The sequence below is a fragment of the Squalius cephalus genome (assembly GCF_949319135.1).
Source record: "Squalius cephalus genome assembly, contig: scaffold_48, whole genome shotgun sequence".
Taxonomy (NCBI): Eukaryota; Metazoa; Chordata; class Actinopteri; order Cypriniformes; family Leuciscidae; genus Squalius; species Squalius cephalus.
Genome location: NW_027645803.1, coordinates 2,634 through 29,475, shown reverse-complemented (window position 1 = coordinate 29,475; position 26,842 = coordinate 2,634). Strand labels below are relative to the sequence as shown.

Here is a 26,842-nt window from a genome sequence, read left to right as displayed (position 1 = left end):
CCAAACTGCCATTCTATATACTATATGAGCCATTGAGACTAATTTAAACTAATGCACTCTAAACTCAAAACGTGTGTGTGTGTGAGAGAGAGAGAGAGAGCGTGTGTGTCTATGTGTGAGTGTGTGTGTGTGTGTGTGTGTGTGTAAACTCAAATACTCGTACACACTCATTTAAACTTATAAACTCTTAACTCAAAAACTTGTACACTTATAAACTCTAAACTCATATAAACTCTGAGTGTGTGTGTGTGTGTGTGTGTGTGTGTGTGTGTGTGTGAGAGAGAGAGAGAGAGTGTGTCTATGTGCGTGAGTGTGTGTGTGTGTGTGTGTGTGTGTGTGTGTTAATGAGCTTGTCTGTGTGTGTGTGAGTGAGTTAGTGAGTGTGTGTGTGAGAGAGATAGTGTGTGTGTGTGAGAGAGGGTGAGAGTCTGTGTGTGCATGCTTGTGTGTGTGTATGTCGAAAATTTAAATCTAAACACCTTGAAGACTAAACCAAACTGCCGTTCTATATACTATATGAGCCATTGAGACTCATTTAAACTAATAAACTCTAAACTCATACACTTATAATTAGAATAAGTGTATGAGATTAACTAATTAACTTATAAACTCATGAATTCATAGACTTATAAACTATTAAACTCATAAATTAATAAACTCTGAACTCTTAAACTCATTTAAACTTATAAACTCTAAACTCATTTAAACTTATAAACTCAAAACTCAAAAACTCATACACTTATAAACTCTAAACTCAAACTCTTGAGTGTGCGTGTGTGTGTGTCTGAGTGAGTGTGTGAGCGAGTTAGTGTGTGTGTGTGTGTGTGTGTGTGTGTGTGTGCGCGTGTGTGTGTGTGTCCCAGGTAGCCAAACAGATCTGGGCCAACAATGGCCCAGATCTGGCAAGCCGGAAGAAATCAATCGGCCCAGTTCCGGTTGCCGGACTCTTGTGAAACGCGGCAATGAATGACGCGCCAGAATCGGCCCAAGTACACTGGCCCGATTCCGGGTGCCGAAACTGAGCCGACGCTGCCGGAATCGGGCCATAATCACGCCAGCATAAATTGTATAATTCGCCGGTACTGGCCCGAGTCAGGGTTCCAAAGGGAAATTTATCCTTTATGATTTTTTTTTATTTCATGTACCACAAATTGTTTTACTAAAGTATCTTGAATTACACATAAACCTAGTTACAACAAACATCTACAAAATAACAACAAAGACAAGTTACAATTTAATGATAGACTTTATTACACAAAAAACAAACATTATATACATAAATTACATGTTGCAATTTTATTTTATTACAAGTAAAAATGACTTAATGCACCTTTAAATACACAGCATCAGCATACCTCCTCTAAAATGTCTTGGGTAACCTGTAAACACGTGCCAAACACAAGCATACATTTGCAATTCATACTGTAAATACTACATTAACAGGTCCCATTAACAATCTTTATTGTTGAACCCTGATCATTAATAAACAATGAAATTAATTCATTACTTAAATACATTACTAAAAGTTTATTTTCTTTTATTGGAAAAGTTTTACACATACTACAAAATAAATTCAGAAGAAATAAGCCGTACTTTTAAGAATGTTTAAAATGATAAGATCACATAAGATAAGACACAGAGTCCCCTCATGGAGGCTGATGAAGGCCAGGGTAGGGTTGCACCAGCCGTTCGTAAGTTTTTTCTTAAATTGGAATGTAAAGTCCACACTAGAGGCTTAGTAACTACTAGCTAGTTTGTAACTAACTCTGAACTTTATTCCGTTGCACCATTTGTTCGTAAGGCAGAACGTAGCTAGTAGGTCGTAAGCTCTTCGTAAAGTAATGCGTAGTTGCATAATATGACGTTTAGCCTCGATGATCCAATAGCAAAATATTGATACAAAAAACATAAGAAATTACATTTATTGATTATGACTGATATTTGACATGCACAACATGGACCGATGCAAACAGCGGCGTGCTGTTTAGGACGGGTTTGTGTTAAAGATAGGCGCTAACAAGGTAATCTTTTTACATAATGTTCTCTCTCTTAAAATGTAAGCGAGTGTCAGCATAAATAATCATATGTGTCTAAAGAATTGAAGTCTGTCAGGTAAAAGAAGTGCTTATTGATGCAGTTCAGTCTGTCTGATATTTTATTCCATCCGTTACTCCTGATCGGAGGCTGCCGTAAATATTTAGTTTATACGTAGAGTTACGCTTCAACTAAGTTTAATGGTGCAATGCAAAAATATTTAGAAGTGCGCAAGTCGTAACTTAGTGTCCATTTACGTCAAAACTAGGCTAAGTTATAACTTACACACAGCTGGTGCAACCGGCCCCAGATGAATACTTCCCCACACTTTAAATTCTAGGTAAAAAAAGTTTTTGTTCAAAAACATGTGATGCAGCATCCATGCCAGTAGTTGTCAGTGTGTAGTCTGTCATATAGGCCAGTAGGTTACAGTCCAGCTTTCGTTTGGTTCTGTCTTGACCATCACCCCAAAATGGACTCAGGAGCTGAAATTAGAAGAATACACACCACAAAGGGATATAACTCCAGACACTGAATTCAATCTTAAAGGCCATGTTGCAGGTTAACCATCACTGTCGATTAATGGGTACATAAATCACTCAAGATATGTATATCATTTTTAAAATGTCATAAAAATGGTCTTAAAGACCAGTTTTTTACGTTTTTAGTATTAACGTTTTTTTTTATGCATTTCGGTGATGACGTCACGTTGGGGAGAAGTGGAGGAAAGCCTAGCATTATGGTGCGTTCAAGCCATCTCGTATAGATCGTATTTACGAGTTAAACGCACTTGAACGCCACCACAATGTCATACATACTTAATAATTAAATGCATGGTCCGAGGAGAATGAATGGAGAGTTGGTGAAGTGTCCTGGTGAGTTCATTTAGCAACGCAGAAATGAGCACTGGAGCTAGTCTACCATAGACTGTAAAAAATAGTCTACGAGCAGCAGTGCACTAATGGCGCTTTTTTTTTTTTTTTTACTGTCATTGAATAGTGAAAAATCAACGTTTTCTTTATATCTAGTTGAAGTGATTATGACGTTAGTTCAGATAAGTACCGCTAACCTTTGTCATAGTGTACTACTGGTAAACTTCGTCTTTGTCATCTAGAAATAGTATGGCGAGTGGATAATGCCACGGATAACTTACCGAAGTCGACAGTCGTGTACTTTTACGTGACCGAAGGGGTACGCCGCATCACAGACGCGTGACACCAACGTCGCACCACAGCACGTCTCATCACAGACGCGTGACACCAACGTGTGACTCCAACGTCGCACCAAAGCACGTCTCATCACAGACGTGACACCAACGTCGCACCACAGCACGTCTCATCACAGACGCGTGACACCAACGTGTGACTCCAACGTCATATCACAATAAATTAATATCTATTTTCCCCCTAGCTTTTCTTATCTTTCCTTTGTTATCTTTCTAATCAATCATTCTTTTCTTGTGTTCTGATGACATTGAAAATATCTTTGATACAAATTTTGTATTGTATACAAAGTTGTGTATCTCATTAATGTCATCTCTGAATGGTTTACGGGCATAGTATTTTTTTTTTTTTTTTATAATTCACTCACTTTCTACTGGATATGAGGACTATGCAAATTACACACCATCAAAGTCACAACTTTTTGCACAATTATTAACAACAACTTTAAAGTTGAACAGATAAATTAATTATCTATAAACATAATATTCTGGAATGTGTCATTCTGAGTTTTTACTTTTGAAGGTGGTAATAATTTTAATTAACACAGTTGACCATAATGGGCGAATACACAATATGAAACTATTCACGATATTGTTTACAGGAGAAGGTGACAAGAAAGTATTTTAATAGCCTATTATTTTCAAGAAATCAACAATGAAAAAATATAAGACAGGGAAATAGTCTTTTAGTCACAAAATGTAAAACAATGTAGGTTCGTGTTCAAATGTTCAAAACTAGGGCTGTCAGTGTCGACTATTTTATTTATATATTTTTTGGTCAGAAAGATAGATCTGAAGTGAACAATAGCCTTTAGTATGACTTAAATACATTACAAATGAGGCAATTTAATTGGTTCAAATAAAGTATTAAAAGTAATTAATTTTATTGTTTTATTTAACAACACTATTAAAATACATGAAGAAATATATAAACAATGAACTTATGTATATTATTATAACAAATGCCAACAGAGGGCGCAAGAGGCCTGACGATAATTGTTACACTTGACATCAAGAGCAAACCATTGTTTATCTAGTGTTTGATTGCACTTAATCTGTAATGTTTTGCTATAGCCAACAGTTTCATTTTGAAACCTCAAACATCTATTTGCATTCTTAGAAATATATTGGTTCATTTTTTTGGTGTTGTTAGCGTGTTTTTAAGTTGCTAAATAAGTTCAACAGCACAAGTTTCGTCCATATTCCGAAATGCACCGAAAAGTACCAAAACATAGAATAAAATAATTCAAGGAATGTCCATTTTTGCCACAAAAACAACTGTTGAACAGAATAGTACCAATGGGTTAAATGTATAAGGATCTATGTTGTCCCACAACCAGGGCCGCGGGAAGTGGCAATTGTAAATGCAACGCATATGTTTGTTCATTAAAATGTATTAATTTTTAGCATTTAGTCATTTATTTGTAATAAACACTTTAAGTGGGCTATTTAAAAATGGTTATTTATATGTTAAATTATCTTTTTAAAACATTAGCGCAGAGTGTTATGTAATATTGTGTGTGTCGAAAAAATTTGTCCGCATGCTGCTCAAAAAAAAAAAAAACCCAGTCAAAAACCCCACTGTCAGTGTTTTGTAAGGAACAGGCAAATATGTTAAATATATCAGGATACATTTTAATTGTTTACTAATAAAACAGTTCTTTTTTTTATGTCAGTGTCGGCTAGACAGATGAAGTTGACGACTCGCGATCTTCGCAGCGCCAGAGAGAAATGCACATTTCACGAATTACATAAGCAGCGCCGTCTGTTTTCTTTCGTTTTGAATTGTTCTGCTTAAAAGTAGACATTTCAAGCTATCTATATGTCTCAGGTTTGTGAGGCAATAGGCTACCTTATAGGCCTATGCTGAGTTTCGGTTCATTTATGAGACGAGCTCAGGTTCGCCAGCGCCTCCGTGTCCTTATCTATTTTCTAATAGCCTATATTTAGCTACTTCTTATTAAATCCAGAAAATTTGTTGATGAAACATTGATTAAAATTAAGATACAATTAATACAAAACGAAATTAAATTTAAAGACAGGCTTTGTGCTTTCAGTTTTAGGTCTCTGTGAAAGTTTTAAAACATTATTTTAGTGCCGCTTTAGAGCGCTCACGTCCGTAGCGGAGAACTGTCTGTAACTTTTTTTTTTTTTTTTTTTTGTGAAATAAAATTTTTTTAAAAATGCAACTTAGTCCAGTGCGACTTAGGCTAAATATGTTTTTTTCTTCTTCGTGGCGCATTTTTTGACTGATATGCGTCTCCGGAGCGACTTATAAAATAGGCTACGGTAAGTTATTTATTCTTTTTGTGCAAATGTCCCATAAAGTCCCATCCTTTAAGGATTCATTTATGTCCCGTTGACCGGTCCATTGCATTACGAATAAAAGCAGAATCAATAAAGTCAAAAATGTGATGTGCAGTCAGGTGGTTTGAGTGTGTGCGCGTTTTTTGACGAGTTTTATAGTCTTGATATTGTTTCTTATTCAAAAGTGGTGAACCCCCCATCCCCCCCCCCCCCCCCAAAAAAAATAAAAAAATAAAATCAGCACCCCCCAACCTAAAACCTCTTCCCGCGGCCCTGCCCACAACTGTATTTCTTTTTCGTTCTTCTTTGGAAAATAAAAAATACAAGACTTATGGAAGACTTTTACACGTCACTCAAAAATATGATTTTTGGGATTTCCTCAGATAAACACAATGGCTCATTTCAGAGAAATTTTACATTAATATAACAGCCTTCATATTTTCTAATGGTTTGAGCAGGGGTTATAATACCAAAAATTCAATTATAATAGATGTTTGAATTTCTAATGCTCAGGAGGAGAAAAGCAAATTCTAAACCAGGGGTTCTGAACTGATCAGGGTTGGAGCTAAACTCTGCAGGAAAGTGGACCTTGAGGACCAGAGATGACAACCCATCTTGAGCATCAGAAATTCACATCTATTATAATTGCCCTTCTTTTTGGTCATAAGTTACCATGTTTTTCCTTTTTTTTGTAACAAAAAAAACCAACAACTATATTTTGACAATAAATTGATAAAACTTAACTAAGCATATTTTTTTCAGAATACCTTGTTCTCCACGTCATTAAATGCTGAAGAAAATGTTGAATGACTTAAAGAGAATAAAGGCGAGATCACTAGAAAACAAGGCAAAAAATGTGCATGGGCTCTAAGGGATAGTAAAAAAGAATGCCTTCGATGTTCAATATATGTTCATTTTTTTTACACACTAATGTAACAGCCAATATATTTACACTACCGGTTTTTATAAGATTTTTAAATATTTTTAAAATAAGTCTCTTCTGCTCACCAAGGCTTCATTTATTTGATTCAAAATACAGAAAAACTGTGATATTGTGAAATATTTTTACAATTTAAACTGTTTCACAATTTATAATTAATACAATTTTATACAAACGCTGAGTTTTGGTTAAGTTATGAGATGCGCTCCAGTTCACGTGCAATGCAAGTGACCACGCGGGCGCCTGATTATATTGTCTGCTATTTGCTTCTTATTTAGCCTATTAAATCCAGGCAACTGGTTAATGAAAAAATGCTTAAAATTAAGGTGCAATTTATACAAAACGAAATTCACTTTAAAGAAAGGTTTCCTAAAAACAAAACTTATGAAGTGGCATGTCGGCATGTCTCCCGATCTATTGCGCATCCAATCTTACTCATGCTGTTCATTTTTCATTATCAACATAGATTGGGGAAAAAATAACATTATAATATTGTAACAAATATGAAACCAAATGCGCTTATTTAATGGCTACAACATGTCTAAAGACTCTCTATTTGTACAAATTGCTGCATATTCAATTAATTCTGAATTTTGCACAGTTCAAACTAAGGCATTTATTTGCGCATAAAACATCTGCAACATTCATCAAGTTCACGGATAATTGTGCCTGCATTTATAAATCATTATGATATAAAATCATAATAAAGTAGGCTATACTATATGTTCAAAAAAGTAGATGTTTAATTACACGTTAAGAATTTTCCTCCCATAGAAAACCATTATAAGAATGCTTAATGTGGCTTAATGCAGATAGAATGTCCCATTATTATGTCTAAATAACAGATATTATATCGAAATAACAACGTATTATGTCGAAATAACGAGCTACTTATGTCGAAATGTTGAAATAAGGACTTAATGAAATTGAAACATGTTAAAAATCTTTTACACACTAACGTAACAGCCAATATAGTTAGGCTACATCGGTTTTTGAACGGTAAGATTTTTTTAAGTCTCTTCTGCTCTCCAAGCCAAGGCTTCATTTATTTGATTCAAAATACAGTAAAAACAATAATATTGTGAAATATTTATTCAATTTAAACTGTTTCACATTTTAAAATTTATACAATTTAAACCTTTCTATTTTAATATATTTTAAAATGCAATTTATTTCTGTGCTGGCAAATTTCAGATAGTTGCTGTTGTTTTGAACTTTCTATTAATCAAATAATCGTAAAAACAAAATTGTACACAATTGTTTTTAACATTGATAATAATCATAAATGTTTCTTGAGCATAAAATCATCATATTACAATGATTCCTGAAGGATCATGTGACATTAAAGACTGGAGTAATGATGCTGAAAATTCAGCTTTGATTGCAGGAATAAATGACATTTTAAAATATATTCAAATAGTTGTATAAATAGCCTATTTCAATATTTAATATTACTGTCTAAAATATCTTACCGTTCAAAAACTTTTGACTGTATAGCTTATCAAACATTGAATAGGCTAAACTTAGTTATTAAGCACCAGTGGCCCTTTTTGAGAAATTAGTTTACTGTAGGCTAAAAGCAATAGCCTACAACAAGTACATCTACTAAGGAAAACTCTGAAATGTTTAAAGGCGAAATACATTGGGGAAGCCGTGTTTATCATGCGTCTTATTAGGCGACGTACAGAGGGACGACGTGTTTATCAGGCGTCTTATTAGGCGACGTACTGAGGGACGACGTGTGTATCAGGCGTCTTATTAGGCGACGTACTGAGGGACGACGTGTGTATCAGGCGTCTTATTAGGCGACGTACTGAGGGACGACGTGTGTATCAGGCGTCTTATTAGGCGACGTACTGAGGGACGACGTGTGTATCAGGCGTCTTATTAGGCGACGTACTGAGGGACGACGTGTGTATCAGGCGTCTTATTAGGCGACGTGCCTGGTTCAGACGTTATGATTTTTTATACATTTCTCACGTACGCCGTCGCCACGTCGCCGTAAGTATACGTTACTACTGTGACGTCGCCATGACGTCGTCGCCGGTCTGTCGTTTGACGTCTCTATCAATCCCATTCAAAAATAGACACGGACTGACGGCGACGGAAGGGTAGACTGCTCCTTCGCCTTCTTCAGGGTAGACTTAGAAAAGGCATTATCCACTCGTCATAGAGCTCACCCCGCGACCAGATGTGACGTGCTTCACTCAGCATCCAGAGTTTTTACACTCAGCACAAACACAGTAGTTCACCATTGTAAATCTACCTACTATATATTTCTATGTATCTATCTAGCTGCTAGCTATCTATGCTAACGTTATGCTATCTGTCTGTCTGCCTATCTCTCTCTATACTAGCCTATCTATCTATATCTATCTGTCTGTCTATTTCTATGTATTTATGTATTTATCTATTTATCTATAATCTGCGCTATCTGAATACTCTCGTCTCGTCTACTAAGTTACTCGTCTCTCTAGTCACTCTCAGTGCTCTCAAGGCGGGCTTTATTAAATTCTCTCCCCAACGTGACGTAATGCAATGCATTGTGGTGGAAAGGAGAATTGCAAGCCGCTGTAAGATAGTACCTACTTTTTCGTATTTTATTCCGTTTTGTGATACCCAACAACATAAAATACAATGGATAACAGTTTAAATGTTTATTACCAACAAGTAAACTGCACAAATTCGATGAAAAAAAAACCCTGCAACATGGCCTTTAAATGCATAAATAATAGTTGTAATAAATCACGCGTATTCTGTGTATAGTGAGCAGTGGTGCTGAGCACATTCATACAAGAAGTGACGACACCCAACATCACTTAGAGCACCTTTAAAAGAATAACATTTAAAGCCCCTTAAATTAACGAAATGACTTGAAAAAAAGATTTGTTCATTTTGATGAACGAGAACAAACAAAAGAGTCAGTAAAATTATCCGGACTTCCCATCACTAAGACTAAGCTGCACAGGTTGTTGCTGGGATCCTCTTCCACTCCTCCATAATGACATCACAGATCTGCTGGCTGTTAGACACATGGCGCTTCTCCACCTTCTGCTTCTGGAAGCCCCACAGTTGCTCATTAGGGTTCAGATCTGGAGACATACTGGCCACTCCATCACCTACACCTTTATCAAGGCAGTTGTCATCTTGGCGGTGTGTTTGGTGTCGTTATCATGCCGTTAATACCAATACTGTATGTTTGACATTAGTTGAAAGTTTTACTTACAAGTCATAGGGTTCACAGCGCCATAGAGATGTTGATCTGCTCCAACTCTGGCTATTGTGCAGGCCATCAGCATGGAAGGATCTAGGAACACAACAAACCGCTTGCCAGGTTTATTTAAAGGCAAGGAAAATAGAAAGAATAACATACAGAAAATAATTTCTTAAATTAGCATAACAGAATTTATGTTTTTAGGTTTACTTATTCATATTGCTCCAACAGTGTCACTTACGTTTGGATGTCAAAACCTTCTTAAAATAAATTAAACAAATAAAATAAATAAGAAAACAGATGCATGGTGATATAACGTTAGGTGAAAAACATTGTGAGAAAATGGATTTAAAGTTATTTAATGGGCTTCCTCAGTTTACCTGTGTCTTTCTCTGGCAGCAGCTTTCTTCAGCAATGTTGCAATAGTAGAGCTTCCCCTCTGTTGTTATTTTGTTGCTGCTGAAATCACAGATCATTTGTTTATCAATATTTGTTTACCATTGAGCTAGTTTCAGACAATTTTAACGTTAGCGCTCCATGTAAGTGATGTCACTGATTAACAGCACGTTTCTGTTAAATAATACATACGTTAATGTTAAATAAATTAGCTCACTTCCAAGCAAAACCCTTAACAAAACTATTAAAAACATCTAATCTACATATAAGATGTGATTAAACCCCAAACTTTCATAAACAAAAGCTCATCTAGCTGCTAGTTAGCCTACGTTACCTTTTCTGAAAACAGTTGAGATGCTAACGGATTTTTTTTTCGAAGACAATAAAGCATTTCTATAAGTAAATATTCAACAGAAGCGTGTCAATTACAAATAAGATAAATGTCAAGCACAGTTGTGTGTATTATTCGTGTGATTTAAGAAACTAAACTCACCTGGAAGCAATAAAAACACCACGAGAGAGGGTTTTAACTGCTCGTCAGTTGCAGTGGTGGCCCGCCGTTTCCATGGCGACTCTACGCCGCTCCAGTGTTTGGAAAAGCGTCTCGGACGTTCACGAGCACGCGCATTAAAACACGTCAAAGTCACGCAGCATTTACAAACATAAACATCTAGAATTGGAACATTACATACATACAATTCTTATATATATATATATATATATATATATATATATATATATATATATATATATATATATATATATAAAAAATATTATTATTATAAAAAAAAATTTAAATCATGAATTTAATACTCATTTTGAAGTTTATGAATTGTGGCATTTTTATAATTTAATGTGCCTAATGCGCCATGTCTCAACCACAATCGGCCCAGCTACACACAGCCAGAACCTAGCCAGATCTGGCAACCATTACTGGGCCAGAGCTGGCTCACTTCCGGTGAGCCGATGCCAGTACACAGCCGAGTGTGCCGACACTCAGCCGCGATCGGCCCGATTCTGCTGGCTACCTGGGGTATGTGTGTGTGTGTTTATCTATCTATTAACTTATCTATCTACCTGCCATAAACTTCAAACTACTGTAAACTACTTTAAACTTCAAACCACTTTAAACTTCTTACGTTTAAAGCTCCCAGCTCCCAAGCAACACCATAGCAACCAAACTTGAGTACCCTAGCAACCGTTTTGCAAGACCTATATCTCTGTATCAGAACATCGTATAGAGATGAGGTTTGGCTCTTTTGACTCATGCTAGCAAACAGCACTTCCAACATGCTACACATGCTAGCAGTGAATAGCTACATGCTAATAGCGATTAGTTAAGTGCTAAATCATACCAAGATCATGCAAACAACTATATCAAAACTCCATAGTAACCATCTGTGACAACTACCAACCATAGCAACCACCCAGAACACCCTAGCAACCGCCTAGCAACACCATGGCAACCACCCAGAACACCCTAGCAACTGCCTAGCAACCACCCAGAATACCCTAGCAACCACCTAGCAACACCATAGTAACCACCCAGAACACCCTAGCAACCGCCTAGCAACCGCCTAGCAACCACCCAGAATACCTTAGCAACACCATAGCAACCGCCTAACAACACCCTAGCAACCGCCTAGCAACCACCCAGAACACCCTAGCAACCGCCTAACAACACCCTAGCAACTGCCTAGCAACAACCCAGAACACCCTAGCAACACCATAACAACCACCCAGAACACCCTAGCAACTGCCTAGCAACCACCCAGAACACCCTAGCAACTGCCTAGCAACCACCCAGAATACCTTAGCAACCGCCTAGCAACACCATAGCAACTACCCAGAACACCCTAGCAACCGCCTAACAACACCCTAGCAACTGCCTAGCAACAACCCAGAACATCCTAGCAACACCATAACAACCACCCAGAACACCCTAGCAACCGCCTAGCAACACCATAGCAACCACCCAGAATACCCTAGCAACCATCTAGCAACCGCCTAGCAACCACCCAGAATACCTTAGCAACCGCCTAGCAACACCATAGCAACCACACAGAACAGCCTAGCAATCGCCTAGCAACCACCCAGAATACCCTAGCAACCGCCTAGCAACCACCCAGAACACCCTAGCAACCGCCTAGCAAAAAACGTTCTGGTCCAAACTTTCTCAAGCCAACTTAAAGTTTGTCTCGACGAACTTTTGCATCTAGTTATTATTAAGTTGGCTTGAGAGAGCCAACATATTGAAATCCTATTTAAACTTATTATTATTATTATTATTATTATTATTCCGAGACTAAAATTTCTATATGAAACTCCTCCTAGAGCTTTAACTCTACATACTCCAAACTCGGCTCAGACACTCAAACTGATCTGACTCGCGTTGCTATATCTTTTCAGACTGATCGGACTTACGGTTTTCCTAAAAATGACGATCAAAACTCGGAAAAACTCCCATTGACTTGCATTGGGGAGTTCTAAAAAATTCAAATTTAGATTCAAACTCACCAACCGACGAAAATTCAAATCAAAATACCTTGAAGACTAAACCAAACTGCCGTTCTATATACTATATTAGCCATTGAGACTCATTTAAACTAATAAACTCTAAACTCATACACTTATAAACTAATTAACTTATAAACTCATGAATTCATAGACTTATGAACTCTTAAACTCATAAATTAATAAACTCTGAACTCTTAAACTCATTTAAACTTATAAACTCTAAACTCATTTAAAACTTATAAACTTTAAACTCAAAAACTCTAACACTTATAAACTCATCAATTTATACACTTATAAACTCTAAACTCATAAACTCTGAGTGTGTGTATGTGTGTGTGTGTGTGTGTGTGTGTGTGTGTGTGTGTGTGTGTGTGTGTGTGTGAACACACGCACACACACATACACACACACACACACTCTAAACTCATTTAAACTTGTAAACTTGTAAACTCAAAACTCGTAAACTACTTTAAACTTCAAACCACTTTAAACTTCTTAAGTTTAAAGCTTCCAGCTCCCAAGCAACTCCATAGCAACCAAACTTGAGTACCCTAGCAACCGTTGTGCAAGACCTATATCTCTGTATCAGAACATCGTATAGAGATGAGGTTTGGCTCTTTTGACTCATGCAAGCAAACAGCACCTCCAACATGCTACACATGCTAGCAGTGAATAGCTACATGCTAATAGCGATTAGTTAAGTGCTAAATCATACCAAGATCAAGCAAACAACTATATCAAAACTCCATAGTAACCATCTGTGACAACTACCAACCACCTAGCAACACCATAGCAACCACCCAGAACACCCTAGCAACCACCTAGCAACACCATGGCAACCACCCAGAACACCCTAGCAACTGCCTAGCAACCACCCAGAATACCCTAGCAACCGCCTAGCAACACCATAGCAACCACCCAGAACACCCTAGCAACCGCCTAGCAACACCATAGCAACGACCCAGAACACCCTAGCAACTGCCTAGCAACCACCCAGAATACCCTAGCAACCGCCTAGCAACCGCCTAGCAACCACCCAGAATACCTTAGCAACACCATAGCAACCACCCAGAACACCCTAGCAACCGCCTAACAACACCCTAGCAACCACCCAGAACACCCTAGCAACCGCCTAGCAACACCATAGCAACCACCCAGAACACCCTAGCAACCGCCTAGCAACACCATGGCAACCACCCAGAACACCCTAGCAACTGCCTAGCAACCACCCAGAATACCCTAGCAACCGCCTAGCAACACCATAGCAACCACCCAGAACACCCTAGCAACCGCCTAGCAACACCATAGCAACGACCCAGAACACCCTAGCAACTGCCTAGCAACCACCCAGAATACCCTAGCAACCGCCTAGCAACCGCCTAGCAACCACCCAGAATACCTTAGCAACACCATAGCAACCACCCAGAACACCCTAGCAACCGCCTAACAACACCCTAGCAACCACCCAGAACACCCTAGCAACCGCCTAGCAACACCATAGCAACCACCCAGAACACCCTAGCAACCGCCTAGCAACCACCCAGAACACCCTAGCAACCGCCTAGCAACACCATAGCAACCACCCAGAACACCCTAGCAACCGCCTAACAACACCCTAGCAACCACCCAGAACACCCTAGCAACCGCCTAGCAACACCATAGCAACCACCCAGAACACCCTAGCAACCGCCTAGCAATCACCCAGAACACCCTAGCAACCGCCTAGCAACACCATAGCAACCACCCAGAACACCCTAGCAACTGCTTAGCAACCACCCAGAATACCCTAGCAACCGCCTAGCAACCGCCTAGCAACCACCCAGAATACCTTAGCAACACCATAGCAACCACCCAGAACACCCCAGCAACCGCCTAACAACACCCTAGCAACCACCCAGAACACCCTAGTAACCGCCTAGCAACACCATAGCAACCACCCAGAACACCCTAGCAACCGCCTAGCAACCAACCAGAACACCTTAGCAACCGCCTAGCAACACCATAGCAACCACCCAGAACACCCTAGCAACCGCCTAACAACACCATAGCAACCACCCAGAACACCCTAGCAACCGCCTAGCAACCACCCAGAACACCCTAGCAACCGCCTAGCAACACCATAGCAACCACCCAGAACACCCTAGCAACCGCCTAACAACACCCTAGCAACCACCCAGAACACCCTAGCAACCGCCTAGCAACACCATAGCAACCACCCAGAACACCCTAGCAACCGCCTAGCAACACCATAGCAACCACCCAGAACACCCTAGCAACTGCCTAGCAACCACCCAGAATACCCTAGCAACCGCCTAGCAACCGCCTAGCAACCACCCAGAATACCTTAGCAACCGCCTAGAAACACCATAGCAACCACCCAGAACACCCTAGCAACCGCCTAACAACACCCTAGCAACCACCTAGCAACCACCCAGAACACCCTAGCAACCGCCTAGCAACACCATAACAACCACCCAGAACACCCTAGCAACCGCCTAGCAACACCATAGCAACCACACAGAATACCCTAGCAACCACCTAGCAACCACCTAGCAACCACCCAGAATACCTTAGCAACCGCCTAGCAACACCATAGCAACCACCCAGAACACCCTAGCAACCGCCTAACAACACCCTAGCAACCGCCTAGCAACCAACCAGAACACCCTAGCAACCGCCTAGCAACACCATAGCAACCACCCAGAACACCCTAGCCACCGCCTAGCAACCACCCAGAATACCCTAGCAACCGCCTAGCAACCACCCAGAACACCCTAGCAACCGCCTAGCAAAAAACGTTCTGGTCCAAACTTTCTCAAGCCAACTTAAAGTTTGTCTCGACGAACTTTTGCATCTAGTTAAGTTGGCTTGAGAGAGCCAACTTACTGATATTGTATTTAAACTTATTATTATTATTATTATTCTTCTGAGACTAAAAATTTCTATATCAAACTCCTCCTAGAGCTTTAACTCTACATACTCCAAACTCGGCTCAGACACTCAAACTGATCTGACCAAGTGTGCTATATCTTTTCAGACTGATCGGACTTACGGTTTTCCTAAAAATGACGATCAAAACTCGGAAAAACTCATTCAAAAACTCCCATTGACTTGCATTGGGGAGTTCTAAAAAATTCAAATTTAGATTCAAACTGACCAACCGACGAAAATTCAAATCAAAATACCTTGAAGACTAAACCAAACTGCCGTTCTATATACTATATGAGCCATTGAGACTCATTAAGTTGGCTTGAGAGAGCCAACATATTGAAATCCTATTTAAACTTATTATTATTATTAAGTTGGCTTGAGAGAGCCAACTTACTGAAATCCTATTTAAACTTATTATTATTATTAAGTTGGCTTGAGAGAGCCAACTTACTGAAATCCTATTTAAACTTATTATTATTATTATTCCGAGACTAAAATTTCTATATGAAACTCCTCCTAGAGCTTTAACTCCACATACTCCAAACTCGGCTCAGACACTCAAACTGATCTGACCAAGTGTGCTATATCTTTTCAGACTGATCGGACTTACGGTTTTCCTAAAAATGACGATCAAAACTCGGAAAAACTCCCATTGACTTGCATTGGGGAGTTCTAAAAAATTCAAATCCAGATTCAAACTGACCAACCGACGAAAATTCAAATCAAAATACCTTGAAGACTAAACCAAACTGCCGTTCTATATACTATATTAGCCATTGAGACTCATTTAAACTAATGAACTCTAAACTCATACACTTATTAACTAATTAACTTATAAACTCATGAATTCATAGACTTATGAACTCTTAAACTCATAAATTAATAAACTCTGAACTCTTAAACTCATTTAAACTTATAAACTCTAAACTCATTTAAAACTTATAAACTCTAAACTCAAAAACTCTAACACTTATAAACTCATCAATTTATACACTTATAAACTCTAAACTCATAAACTCTGAGTGTGTGTGTGTGTGTGTGTGTGTGTGAACACACACACACACACACACACACACACACACACTAAACTCATTTAAACTTAAACTCTAAACTCATTTAAACTTATAAACTCAAAACTCGTAAACTACTTTAAACTTCAAACCACTTTAAACTTCTTAAGTTTAAAGCTTCCAGCTCCCAAGCAACTCCATAGCAACCAAACTTGAGTACCCTAGCAACCGTTTTGCAAGACCTATATCTCTGTATCAGAACATCGTATAGAGATGAGGTTTGGCTCTTTTGACTCATGCTAGCAAACAGCACTTCCAACATGCTACACATGCTAGCAGTGAATAGCTACATGCTAATAGCGATTAGTTGAGTGCTAAATCATGCCAAGATCATGCTAAGAACTATAAAAACTCCATAGTAACCATCTGTGACAACTACCAATCACCTAGTAACACCATAGCAACCGCCCAGAACACCCTAGCAACCGCCTAGCAACACCCTAGCAACCACCCAGAATACCCTAGCAACAGCATAGCAACCACCAAAACACCCTAGCAACCACCTAGCAACATCATAGCAACCACCCAGAACACCCTAGCAACCGCCTAGCAACACCATAGCAACCACCCAGAACAACCTAGCAACCGCCTAGCAACACCCTAGCAACCACCTAGAATACCCTAGCAACCGCCTAGCAACACCCTAGCAACCACCCAGAATACCCTAGCAACCGCCTAGCAACATCATAGCAACCACCCAGAACACCCTAGCAACCGCCTAGCAACACCATAGCGACCACCAAAACACCCTAGCAACCGCCTAGCAACATCATAGCAACCACCCAGAACACCCTAGCAACCGCCTAGCAACACCATAGCAACCACCAAAACACCCTAGCAACCGCCTAGCAACAGCATAGCAACCACCAAAACACCCTAGCAACCACCTAGCAACATCATAGCAACCACCCAGAACACCCTAGCAACCGCCTAGCAACACCATAGCAACCACCCAGAACAACCTAGCAACCGCCTAGCAACACCCTAGCAACCACCTAGAATACCCTAGCAACTGCCTAGCAACACCCTAGCAACCACCCAGAATACCCTAGCAACCGCCTAGCAACATCATAGCAACCACCCAGAACACCCTAGCAACCGCCTAGCAACACCATAGCGACCACCAAAACACCCTAGCAACCGCCTAGCAACATCATAGCAACCACCCAGAACACCCTAGCAACCGCCTAGCAACACCATAGCAACCACCAAAACACCCTAGCAACCGCCTAGCAACAGCATAGCAACCACCCAGAACAACCTAGCAACCGCCTAGCAACACCCTAGCAACCACCAAAACACCCTAGCAACCGCCTAGCAACATCATAGCAACCACCCAGAACACCCTAGCAACCGCCTAGCAACACCATAGCAACCACCAAAAACACCCTAGCAACCGCCTAGCAACATCATAGCAACCACCCAGAACACCCTAGCAACCACCTAGCAACACCCTAGCAACCACCCATAACACCCTAGCAACCACCCAGAACACCCTAGCAACCACCTAGCAACACCATAGCAACCACCAGAACACCCTAGCAACCACCTAGCAACCACCCAGAACACCCTAGCAACCGCTTAGCAACACCATAGCAAACACCCAGAACACCCTTGCAACAGCATAGCAACCACCCAAAACACCCTAGCAACCGCCTAGCAACCACCCAGAACACCCTAGCAACCGCCCAGAATACCCTAGCAACCGCCCAGAATACCCTAGCAACCGCCTAGCAACACCATATCAACCACCCAGAACAACCTAATTAATTTAAACTAAATTAAACTTCAAACTACTTTAAACTTTAAACTAAATTAAACTTCAAACTACTTTAAACTTTAAACTAAATTAAACTTCAAACTACTTTAAACTTTAAACTAATTTAAACTATAAACTACTTTAAACTTCAAACTAATTTAAACTTCAAACTTCTTCAAACTTTCTGGTCCGGCTTTCTCAAGCCAACTTAAAGTTTGTCTCGACGAACTTTTGCATCTAGTTATTATTATTATTCCGAGACTAAAATTTCTATATGAAACTCCTCCTAGAGCTTTAACTCTACATACTCCAAACTCGGCTCAGACACTCAAACTGATCTGACCAAGTGTGCTATATCTTTTCAGACTGATCGGACTTACGGTTTTCCTAAAAATGACGATCAAAACTCGGAAAAACTCCCATTGACTTGCATTGGGGAGTTCTAAAAAATTCAAATTTAGATTCAAACTCACCAACCGACAAAAATTTAAATCTAAACACCTTGAAGACTAAACCAAACTGCCATTCTATACACTATAAGAGCCATTGAGACTCATTTAAACTAATAAACTCTAAACTCATACACTTATAAACTAATTAACTCATAAACTCATGAATTCATAGACTTATGAACTCTTAAACTCATAAATTAATAAACTCTGAACTCTTTAAACTCATTTACACATATAAACTCTAAACTCATTTAAACTTATAAACTCAAAACTCAATTAAACTTATAAACTAAACTCAAAAACTTGTACACTTATAAACTCATGCATTTATACACTTATAAACTCTAAACTCATAAACTCTGAGTGTGTGTGTGTGTGTGTGTGTGTGTGTGTGTGTGTGAACACACACACACACACACACACACACACACACACTCACTCTAAACTCATTTAAACTTAAACTCTAAACTCATTTAAACTTATAAACTCAAAACTCAAAAACTCGTAAACTACTTTAAACTTCAAACCACTTTAAACTTCTTAAGTTTAAAGCTTCCAGCTCCCAAGCAACTCCATAGCAACCAAACTTGAGTACCCTAGCAACCGTTTTGCAAGACCTATATCTCTGTATCAGAACATTGTATAGAGATGAGGTTTGGCTCTTTTGACTCATGCTAGCAAACAGCACTTCCAACATGCTACACATGCTAGCAGTAAATAGCTACATGCTAATAGCGATTAGTTAAGTGCTATATCATGCCAAGATCATGCTAAGAACTCTGTAAAGACTCCATAGTAACCATCTGTGACAACTACCAACCACCTAGTAACACCATAGCAACAGCCCAGAACACCCTAGCAACCGCCTAGCAACCACCCAGAATACCTTAGTAACCGCCTAGCAACACCATAGCAACCACCCAGAACACCCTAGAAACCGCCTAGCAACCACCCAGAATACCTTAGTAACCGCCTAGCATCACCATAGCAACCACCAAAACACCCTAGCAACCGCCTAGCAACCACCCAGAATACCCTAGCAACCGCCTAGCAACAGCATAGCAACCACCCAGAATACCCTAGCAACCGCCTAGCAACACCCTAGCAACCACCCAGAACACCATAGCAACCGCCTAGCAACATCATAGCAACCACCCAAAACACTCTAGCAACCGCCTAGCAACCATCCAGAATACCCTAGCAACCGCATAGCAACCACCCAGAACACCCTAGCAACCGCCTAGCAACCACCCAGAACACCCTAGCAACCGCCTAGCAACACCATAGCAACCACCCAAAACACCCTAGCAACTGCCTAGCAACCACCCAGAATACCCTAGCAACCGCCTAGCAACAGCATAGCAACCACCCAGAACACCCTAGCAACCGCCTAGCAACCACCTAAAACACCATAGCAACCGCCTAGCAGCCACCCAGAACACCCTAGAAACCACCCAGAATACCCTAGCAACTGCCTAGCAACACCCTAGCAACTACCCAGAACACCCTAGCAACCGCCCAGCAACACCCTAGCAACCACCCAAAATACCTTAGCAACCGCCTAGCAACACCATAGCAACCACCCAGAACACCCTAGCAACCACCTAGCAACCACCAACATACCTTAGCAACTGCCTAGCAACACCCTAGCAACCACCAAAAATACCCTAGCAACCGCTTAGCAACACCCTAACAACCACCCAGAACACCCTAGCAACCACCCAGAAAACCCTAGCAACCACCAAAAATACCTTAGCAACCGCCTAGCAACACCATAGCAACCACCCAGAACACCCTAGCAACCACCTAGCAACCATCCAAAACACCCTAGCAACCACCCAAAACACCCTAGCAACCACCAAGCAACACCCTAGCAACAACCCAGAACACCCTAACAACCACCCAAAAACCTTAGCAACCGCATAGCAACACCATAGCAACCACCCAGAACACCCTAGCAACCGCCTAGCAACCACCCAGAACACCTTAGCAACCCACTAGAAAACCCCCAACAACTTTTTAACTTTAAACTACTTTAAACTTTAAACTAATTAAAACTTTAAGCTAATTTTAACTTCAAACTAATTTTAACTTCAAACTAATTTAAACTTTAAACTACTTTCAACTTTAAACTAATTTACTTCAAACTAATTTAAACTTTAGACTAATTTAAACTTTAAACTAATTTAAACTTCAAACTAATTTAAACTTTAGACTAATTTAAACTTTAAACTAAATTAAACTTTAAACTAAATTAAACTTCAAACTACTTTAATCTTCAAACTACTTTAAACTTCAAACTTTCCAGTACAAACTTTCTCAAGCCAACTTAAAGTTTGTCTCGACGAACTTTTTAATCTAGTTATTATTATTATTCCGAGACTAAAATTTCTATATGAAACTCCTCCTAGAGCTTTAACTCTACATACTCCAAACTCGGCTCAGACACTCAAACTGATCTGACTCGCGTTGCTATATCTTTTCAGACTGATCGGACTTACGGTTTTCCTAAAAATGACGATCAAAACTCGGAAAAACTCCCATTGACTTGCATTGGGGAGTTCTAAAAAATTCAAATTTAGATTCAAACTCACCAACCGACGAAAATTCAAATCAAAATACCTTGAAGACTAAACCAAACTGCCGTTCTATATACTATATTAGCCAATGAGACTCATTTAAACTAATGAACTCTAAACTCATACACTTATAAACTAATTAACTTATAAACTCATGAATTCATAGACTTATGAACTCTTAAACTCATAAATTAATAAACTCTGAACTCTTAAACTCATTTAAACTTATAAACTCTAAACTCATTTAAATTTATAAACTCAAAAACTCATACACTTATAAACTCATCAATTGATACACTTATAAACTCTAAACTCATAAACTCTTGAGTGTGCGTGTGTGTCTGAGTGAGTGTGTGAGCGAGTTAGTGTGTGTGTGTGTGTGTGTGTGTGTGTGCGCGCGTGTGTGTGTGTGTGTGTGTGTATCTAACTTATTTATCTATCTATCTGTCATGATCTTCAAACTACTGTAAACTACTTTAAACTTCAAACCACTTTAAACTTCTTACGTTTAAAGCTCCCAGCTCCCAAGCAACTCCATAGCAACCAAACTTGAGTACCCTAGCAACCATTTTGCAAGACCTATATCTCTGTATCAGAACATCGTATAGAGATGAGGTTTGGCTCTTTTGACTCATGCTAGCAAACAGCACTTCCAACATGCTACACATGCTAGCAGTGAATAGCTACATGCTAATAGTAATGAGTTAAGTGCTATATCATGCCAAGATCATGCTAAGAACTCTATAAAGACTCCATAGTAACCATCTGTGACAACTACCAACCACGTAGTAACATCATAGCAACCACCCAGAATACCTTAGCAACACCATAGCAACCACCCAGGACACCCTAGCAACCGCCTAGCAACCACCCAGAATACCTTAGCAACTGCCTAGCAACACCATAGCAACCACCCAGAACACCCTAGCAACCGCCTAGCAACCACCTAGAATACTCTAGCAACCACCTAGCAACACCATAGCAACCACCCAGAACACCCTAGCAACTGCCTAGCAACCACCCAAAACACCCTAGCAACCGCCTAGCAACCACCCAGAACACCCTAGCAACCACCTAGCAACACCCTAGCAACCACCCAGAACACCCTAGCAACCACCTAGCAACCACCCAGAACACCCTAGCAACCGCCTAGCAACACCCTAGCAACCACCCAAAATACCTTAGCAACTGCCTAGCAACACCCTAGCAACCACCTAGCAACACCCTAGCAACCGCCTAGCAACACCCTAGCAACCACCGAGAACACCCTAGCAACCACCTAGCAACCACCCAGAATACCCTAGCAACCGCCTAGCAACACCATAGCAACCACCCAGAACACCCTAGCAACCGCCTAGCAACCACCCAAAACACCCTAGCAACCGCCTAGCAACCACCCAGAATACCCTAGCAACCGCCTAGCAACACCATAACAACCACCCAGAACACCCTAGCAACCACCCAGAATACCCAAAACACCCTAGCAACCGCCTAGCAACCACCCAGAACACCCTAGCAACCAACCCAAATACCCTAGCAACCACCTAGCAACAGCATAGCAACCACCCAGAACACCCTAGCAACCGCCTAGCAACCACCCAAAATACCTTAGCAACCGCCTAGCAACATCATAGCAACCACCCAGAACACCCTAGCAACCGCCTAGCAAAAAACTTTCTGGTCCAAACTTTCTCAAGCCAACTTAAAGTTTGTCTCGACGAACTTTAGCATCTAGTTTAAACTAATGCACTCTAAACTCATACACTTATAAAGTAATTAACTTATAAACTCATGAATTCATAGACTTATGAACTCTAAAACTCATAAATTAATAAACTCTGAACTCTTAAACTCATTTAAATTTATAAACTCTAAACTCATTTAAACTTATAAACTCAAAACTCATTTAAACTTATAAACTAAACTCAAAAACTTGTACACTTATAAACTCATCCATTTATACACTTATAAACTCTACACTCATAAACTCTGAGTGTGTGTGTGTGTGTGTGTGTACACACACACACACACACACACACACTCTAAACTCATTTAAACTTATAAACTCAAAACTCAAAAACTCGTAAACTACTTTAAACTTCAAACCACTTTAAACTTATTAAGATTAAAGCTTCCAGCTCCCAAGCAACTCCATAGCAACCAAACTTGAGTACCCTAGCAACCGTTTTGCAAGACCTATATCTCTGCATCAGAACATCGTATAGAGATGAGGTTTGGCTCTTTTGACTCATGCTAGCAAACAGCACTTCCAACATGCTACACATGCTAGCAGTGAATAGCTACATGCTAATAGCGATTAGTTAAGTGTTAAATCATTCTAAGAACTCTATAAAAACTCCAGAGTAACCATCTGTGACAACTACCAACCACCTAGTAACACCATATCAACCGCCCTGAATACCTTAGCAACCGCCTAGCAACCACCCAGAATACCCTAGCAACCGCCTAGCAACACCATAGCAACCACCCAAAAACACCCTAGCAACCGCCTAGCAACCACCCAGAACACCCTAGCAACCGCCTAGCAACACCATAGCAACCACCCAGAACACCCTAGCAACCGCCTAGCAACCACCCAGAACACCCTAGCAACCAACCAGAATACCCAAGCAACCACCTAGTAACACCATAGCAACCACCCAAAACACCCTAGCAACTTCCCAAAACACCCTAGCAACCAACCAGAATATCGTAGCAACCGCCTAGCAACCACCCAAAACACCCTAGCAACCACCCAGAACACCCTTGCAACCGCCTAGCAACACCCTAGCAACCACCCAGAACACCCTAGCAACCGCCTAGCAACCACCCAAAATACCTTAGCAACCGCCTAGCAACCACCCAGAATACACTAGCAACCGCCTAGCAACACCATAGCAACCACCCAGAACACCCTAGCAACCACCTAGCAACCACCCAGAACACCCTAGCAACCGCCTAGCAACACCGTAGCAACCACCCAGAACACCCTAGCAACCGCCTAGCAACCACCCAGAACACCTTAGCAACCACCCAAAACACCCTAGCGACCGCCTAGCAACCACTCAAAACACCCTAGCAACCACCTAGCAACCACCCAGAACACCCTAGCAACCGCCTAGCAACACCATAGCAACCACCCAGAACACCCTAGCAACCGCCTAGCAACCACCCAAAATACCTTAGCAACCGCCTAGCAACACCATAGCAACCCCCCAAACACCCTAGCAACCGCCTAGCAAAAGAACGTTCTGGTCCAAACTTTCTCAAGCCAACTTAAAGTTTGTCTCGACGAACTTTTGCATCTAGTTAAGTTGGCTTGAGAGAGCCAACATATTGAAATCCTATTTAAACTTATTATTAAGTTGGCTTGAGAGAGCCAACATATTGAAATCCTATTTAAACTTATTATTATTATTATTATTAAGTTGGCTTGAGAGAGCCAACATATTGAAATCCTATTTAAACTTATTATTATTATTATTAAGTTGGCTTGAGAGAGCCAACATATTGAAATCCTATTTAAACTTATTATTATTATTATTATTATTATTATTCCGAGACTAAAATTTCTATATGAAACTCCTCCTAGAGCTTTAACTCTACATACTCCAAACTCGGCTCAGACACTCAAACTGATCTGACTCGCGTTGCTATATCTTTTCAGACTGATCGGACTTACGGTTTTCCTAAAAATGACGATCAAAACTCGGAAAAACTCCCATTGACTTGCATTGGGGAGTTCTAAAAAATTCAAATTTAGATTCAAACTCACCAACCGACGAAAATTCAAATCAAAATACCTTGAAGACTAAACCAAACTGCCATTCTATATACTATATTAGCCAATGAGACTCATTTAAACTAATGAACTCTAAACTCATACACTTATAAACTAATTAACTTATAAACTCATGAATTCATAGACTTATGAACTCTTAAACTCATAAATTAATAAACTCTGAACTCTTAAACTCATTTAAACTTATAAACTCTAAACTCATTTAAATTTATAAACTCAAAAACTCATACACTTATAAACTCATCAATTGATACACTTATAAACTCTAAACTCATAAACTCTTGAGTGTGCGTGTGTGTCTGAGTGAGTGTGTGAGCGAGTTAGTGTGTGTGTGTGTGTGTGTGTGTGTGTGTGTGTGTGCGCGCGTGTGTGTGTGTGTATTTATACTTATTTATCTATCTATCTGTCATGAACTTCAAACTACTGTAAACTACTTTAAACTTCAAACCACTTTAAACTTCTTACGTTTAAAGTTCCCAGCTCCCAAGCAACTCCATAGCAACCAAACTTGAGTACCCTAGCAACCGTTTTGCAAGACCTATATCTCTGCATCAGAACATCGTATAGAGATGAGGTTTGGCTCTTTTGACTCATGCTAGCAAACAGCACTTCCAACATGCTACACATGCTAGCAGTGAATAGCTACATGCTAATAGCGATTAGTTAAGTGCTAAATCATGCCAAGATCATGCTAAGAACTCTATAAAAACTCCATAGTAACCATCTGTGACAACTACCAACCACCTAGTAACACCATAGCAACAGCCCAGAACACCCTAGCAACCGCCTAGCAACCACCCAGAATACCTTAGCAACCGCCTTGCAACACCATAGCAACCACCCAGAACACCCTAGAAACCACCTAGCAACCACCCAGAATACCTTAGCAACCGCCTAGCAACACCATAGCAACTACCCAGAACACCCTAGCAACCGCCTAACAACCACCCAGAACACCCTAGCAATCACCTAGCAACAGCATAACAACCACCCAGAACACCCTAGCAACCGCCTAGAAACACCATAGCAACCACCCAGAACACCCTAGCAACCGCCTAGCAACACCATAGCGACCACCCATAACATCCTAGCAACCGCCTAGCAAAAAACGTTCTGGTCCAAACTTTCTCAAGCCAACTTCAAAGTTTGTCTCGACGAACTTTTGCATCTAGTTATTATTATTATTCCGAGACTAAAATTTCTATATGAAACTCCTCCTAGAGCTTTAACTCTACATACTCCAAACTCGGCTCAGACACTCAAACTGATCTGACTCGCGTTGCTATATCTTTTCAGACTGATCGGACTTACGGTTTTCCTAAAAATGACGATCAAAACTCGGAAAAACTCCCATTGACTTGCATTGGGGAGTTCTAAAAAATTCAAATTTAGATTCAAACTCACCAACCGACGAAAATTCAAATCAAAATACCTTGAAGACTAAACCAAACTGCCGTTCTATATACTATATGAGCCATTGAGACTCATTTAAACTAATGCACTCTAAACTCATACACTTATAAACTAATTAACTTATAAACTCATGAATTCATAGACTTATGAACTCTTAAACTCATAAATTAATAAACTCTGAACTCTTAAACTCATTTAAACGTATA

The 26,842-nt window shown here is 40.0% G+C and overlaps 1 protein-coding gene across 7 annotated transcripts; it reads right to left on the bottom strand.

Moving 5' to 3' along the window:
• Positions 1-1,217: 1,217 nt before the first annotated feature.
• On the bottom strand, positions 1,218-10,769 carry LOC307154227 (uncharacterized protein). 7 transcript variants are annotated; one of them, XR_013820310.1, is made up of 4 exons: positions 10,607-10,769; positions 10,098-10,176; positions 9,730-9,810; positions 1,218-2,519 (listed from the first exon to the last, which is right to left on the bottom strand). XR_013820310.1 is itself a non-coding variant. In XM_079898990.1 (4 exons), the coding sequence occupies exons 1-4, from the start codon at positions 10,191-10,193 to the stop codon at positions 9,459-9,461; spliced, it is 384 nt and encodes a 127-aa protein (XP_079755116.1). In that variant the 5' UTR covers positions 10,194-10,769; the 3' UTR covers positions 9,226-9,458. The 7 variants fall into 7 exon arrangements, 1 of the variants encoding a protein (XP_079755116.1); XM_079898990.1 differs by lacking the exon at positions 1,218-2,519 and adding exons at positions 9,226-9,649; positions 9,959-9,974 and having other exon boundaries at positions 10,098-10,769; XR_013820309.1 differs by having other exon boundaries at positions 10,098-10,769.
• Between the last annotated feature and the right edge of the window lie 16,073 nt (positions 10,770-26,842).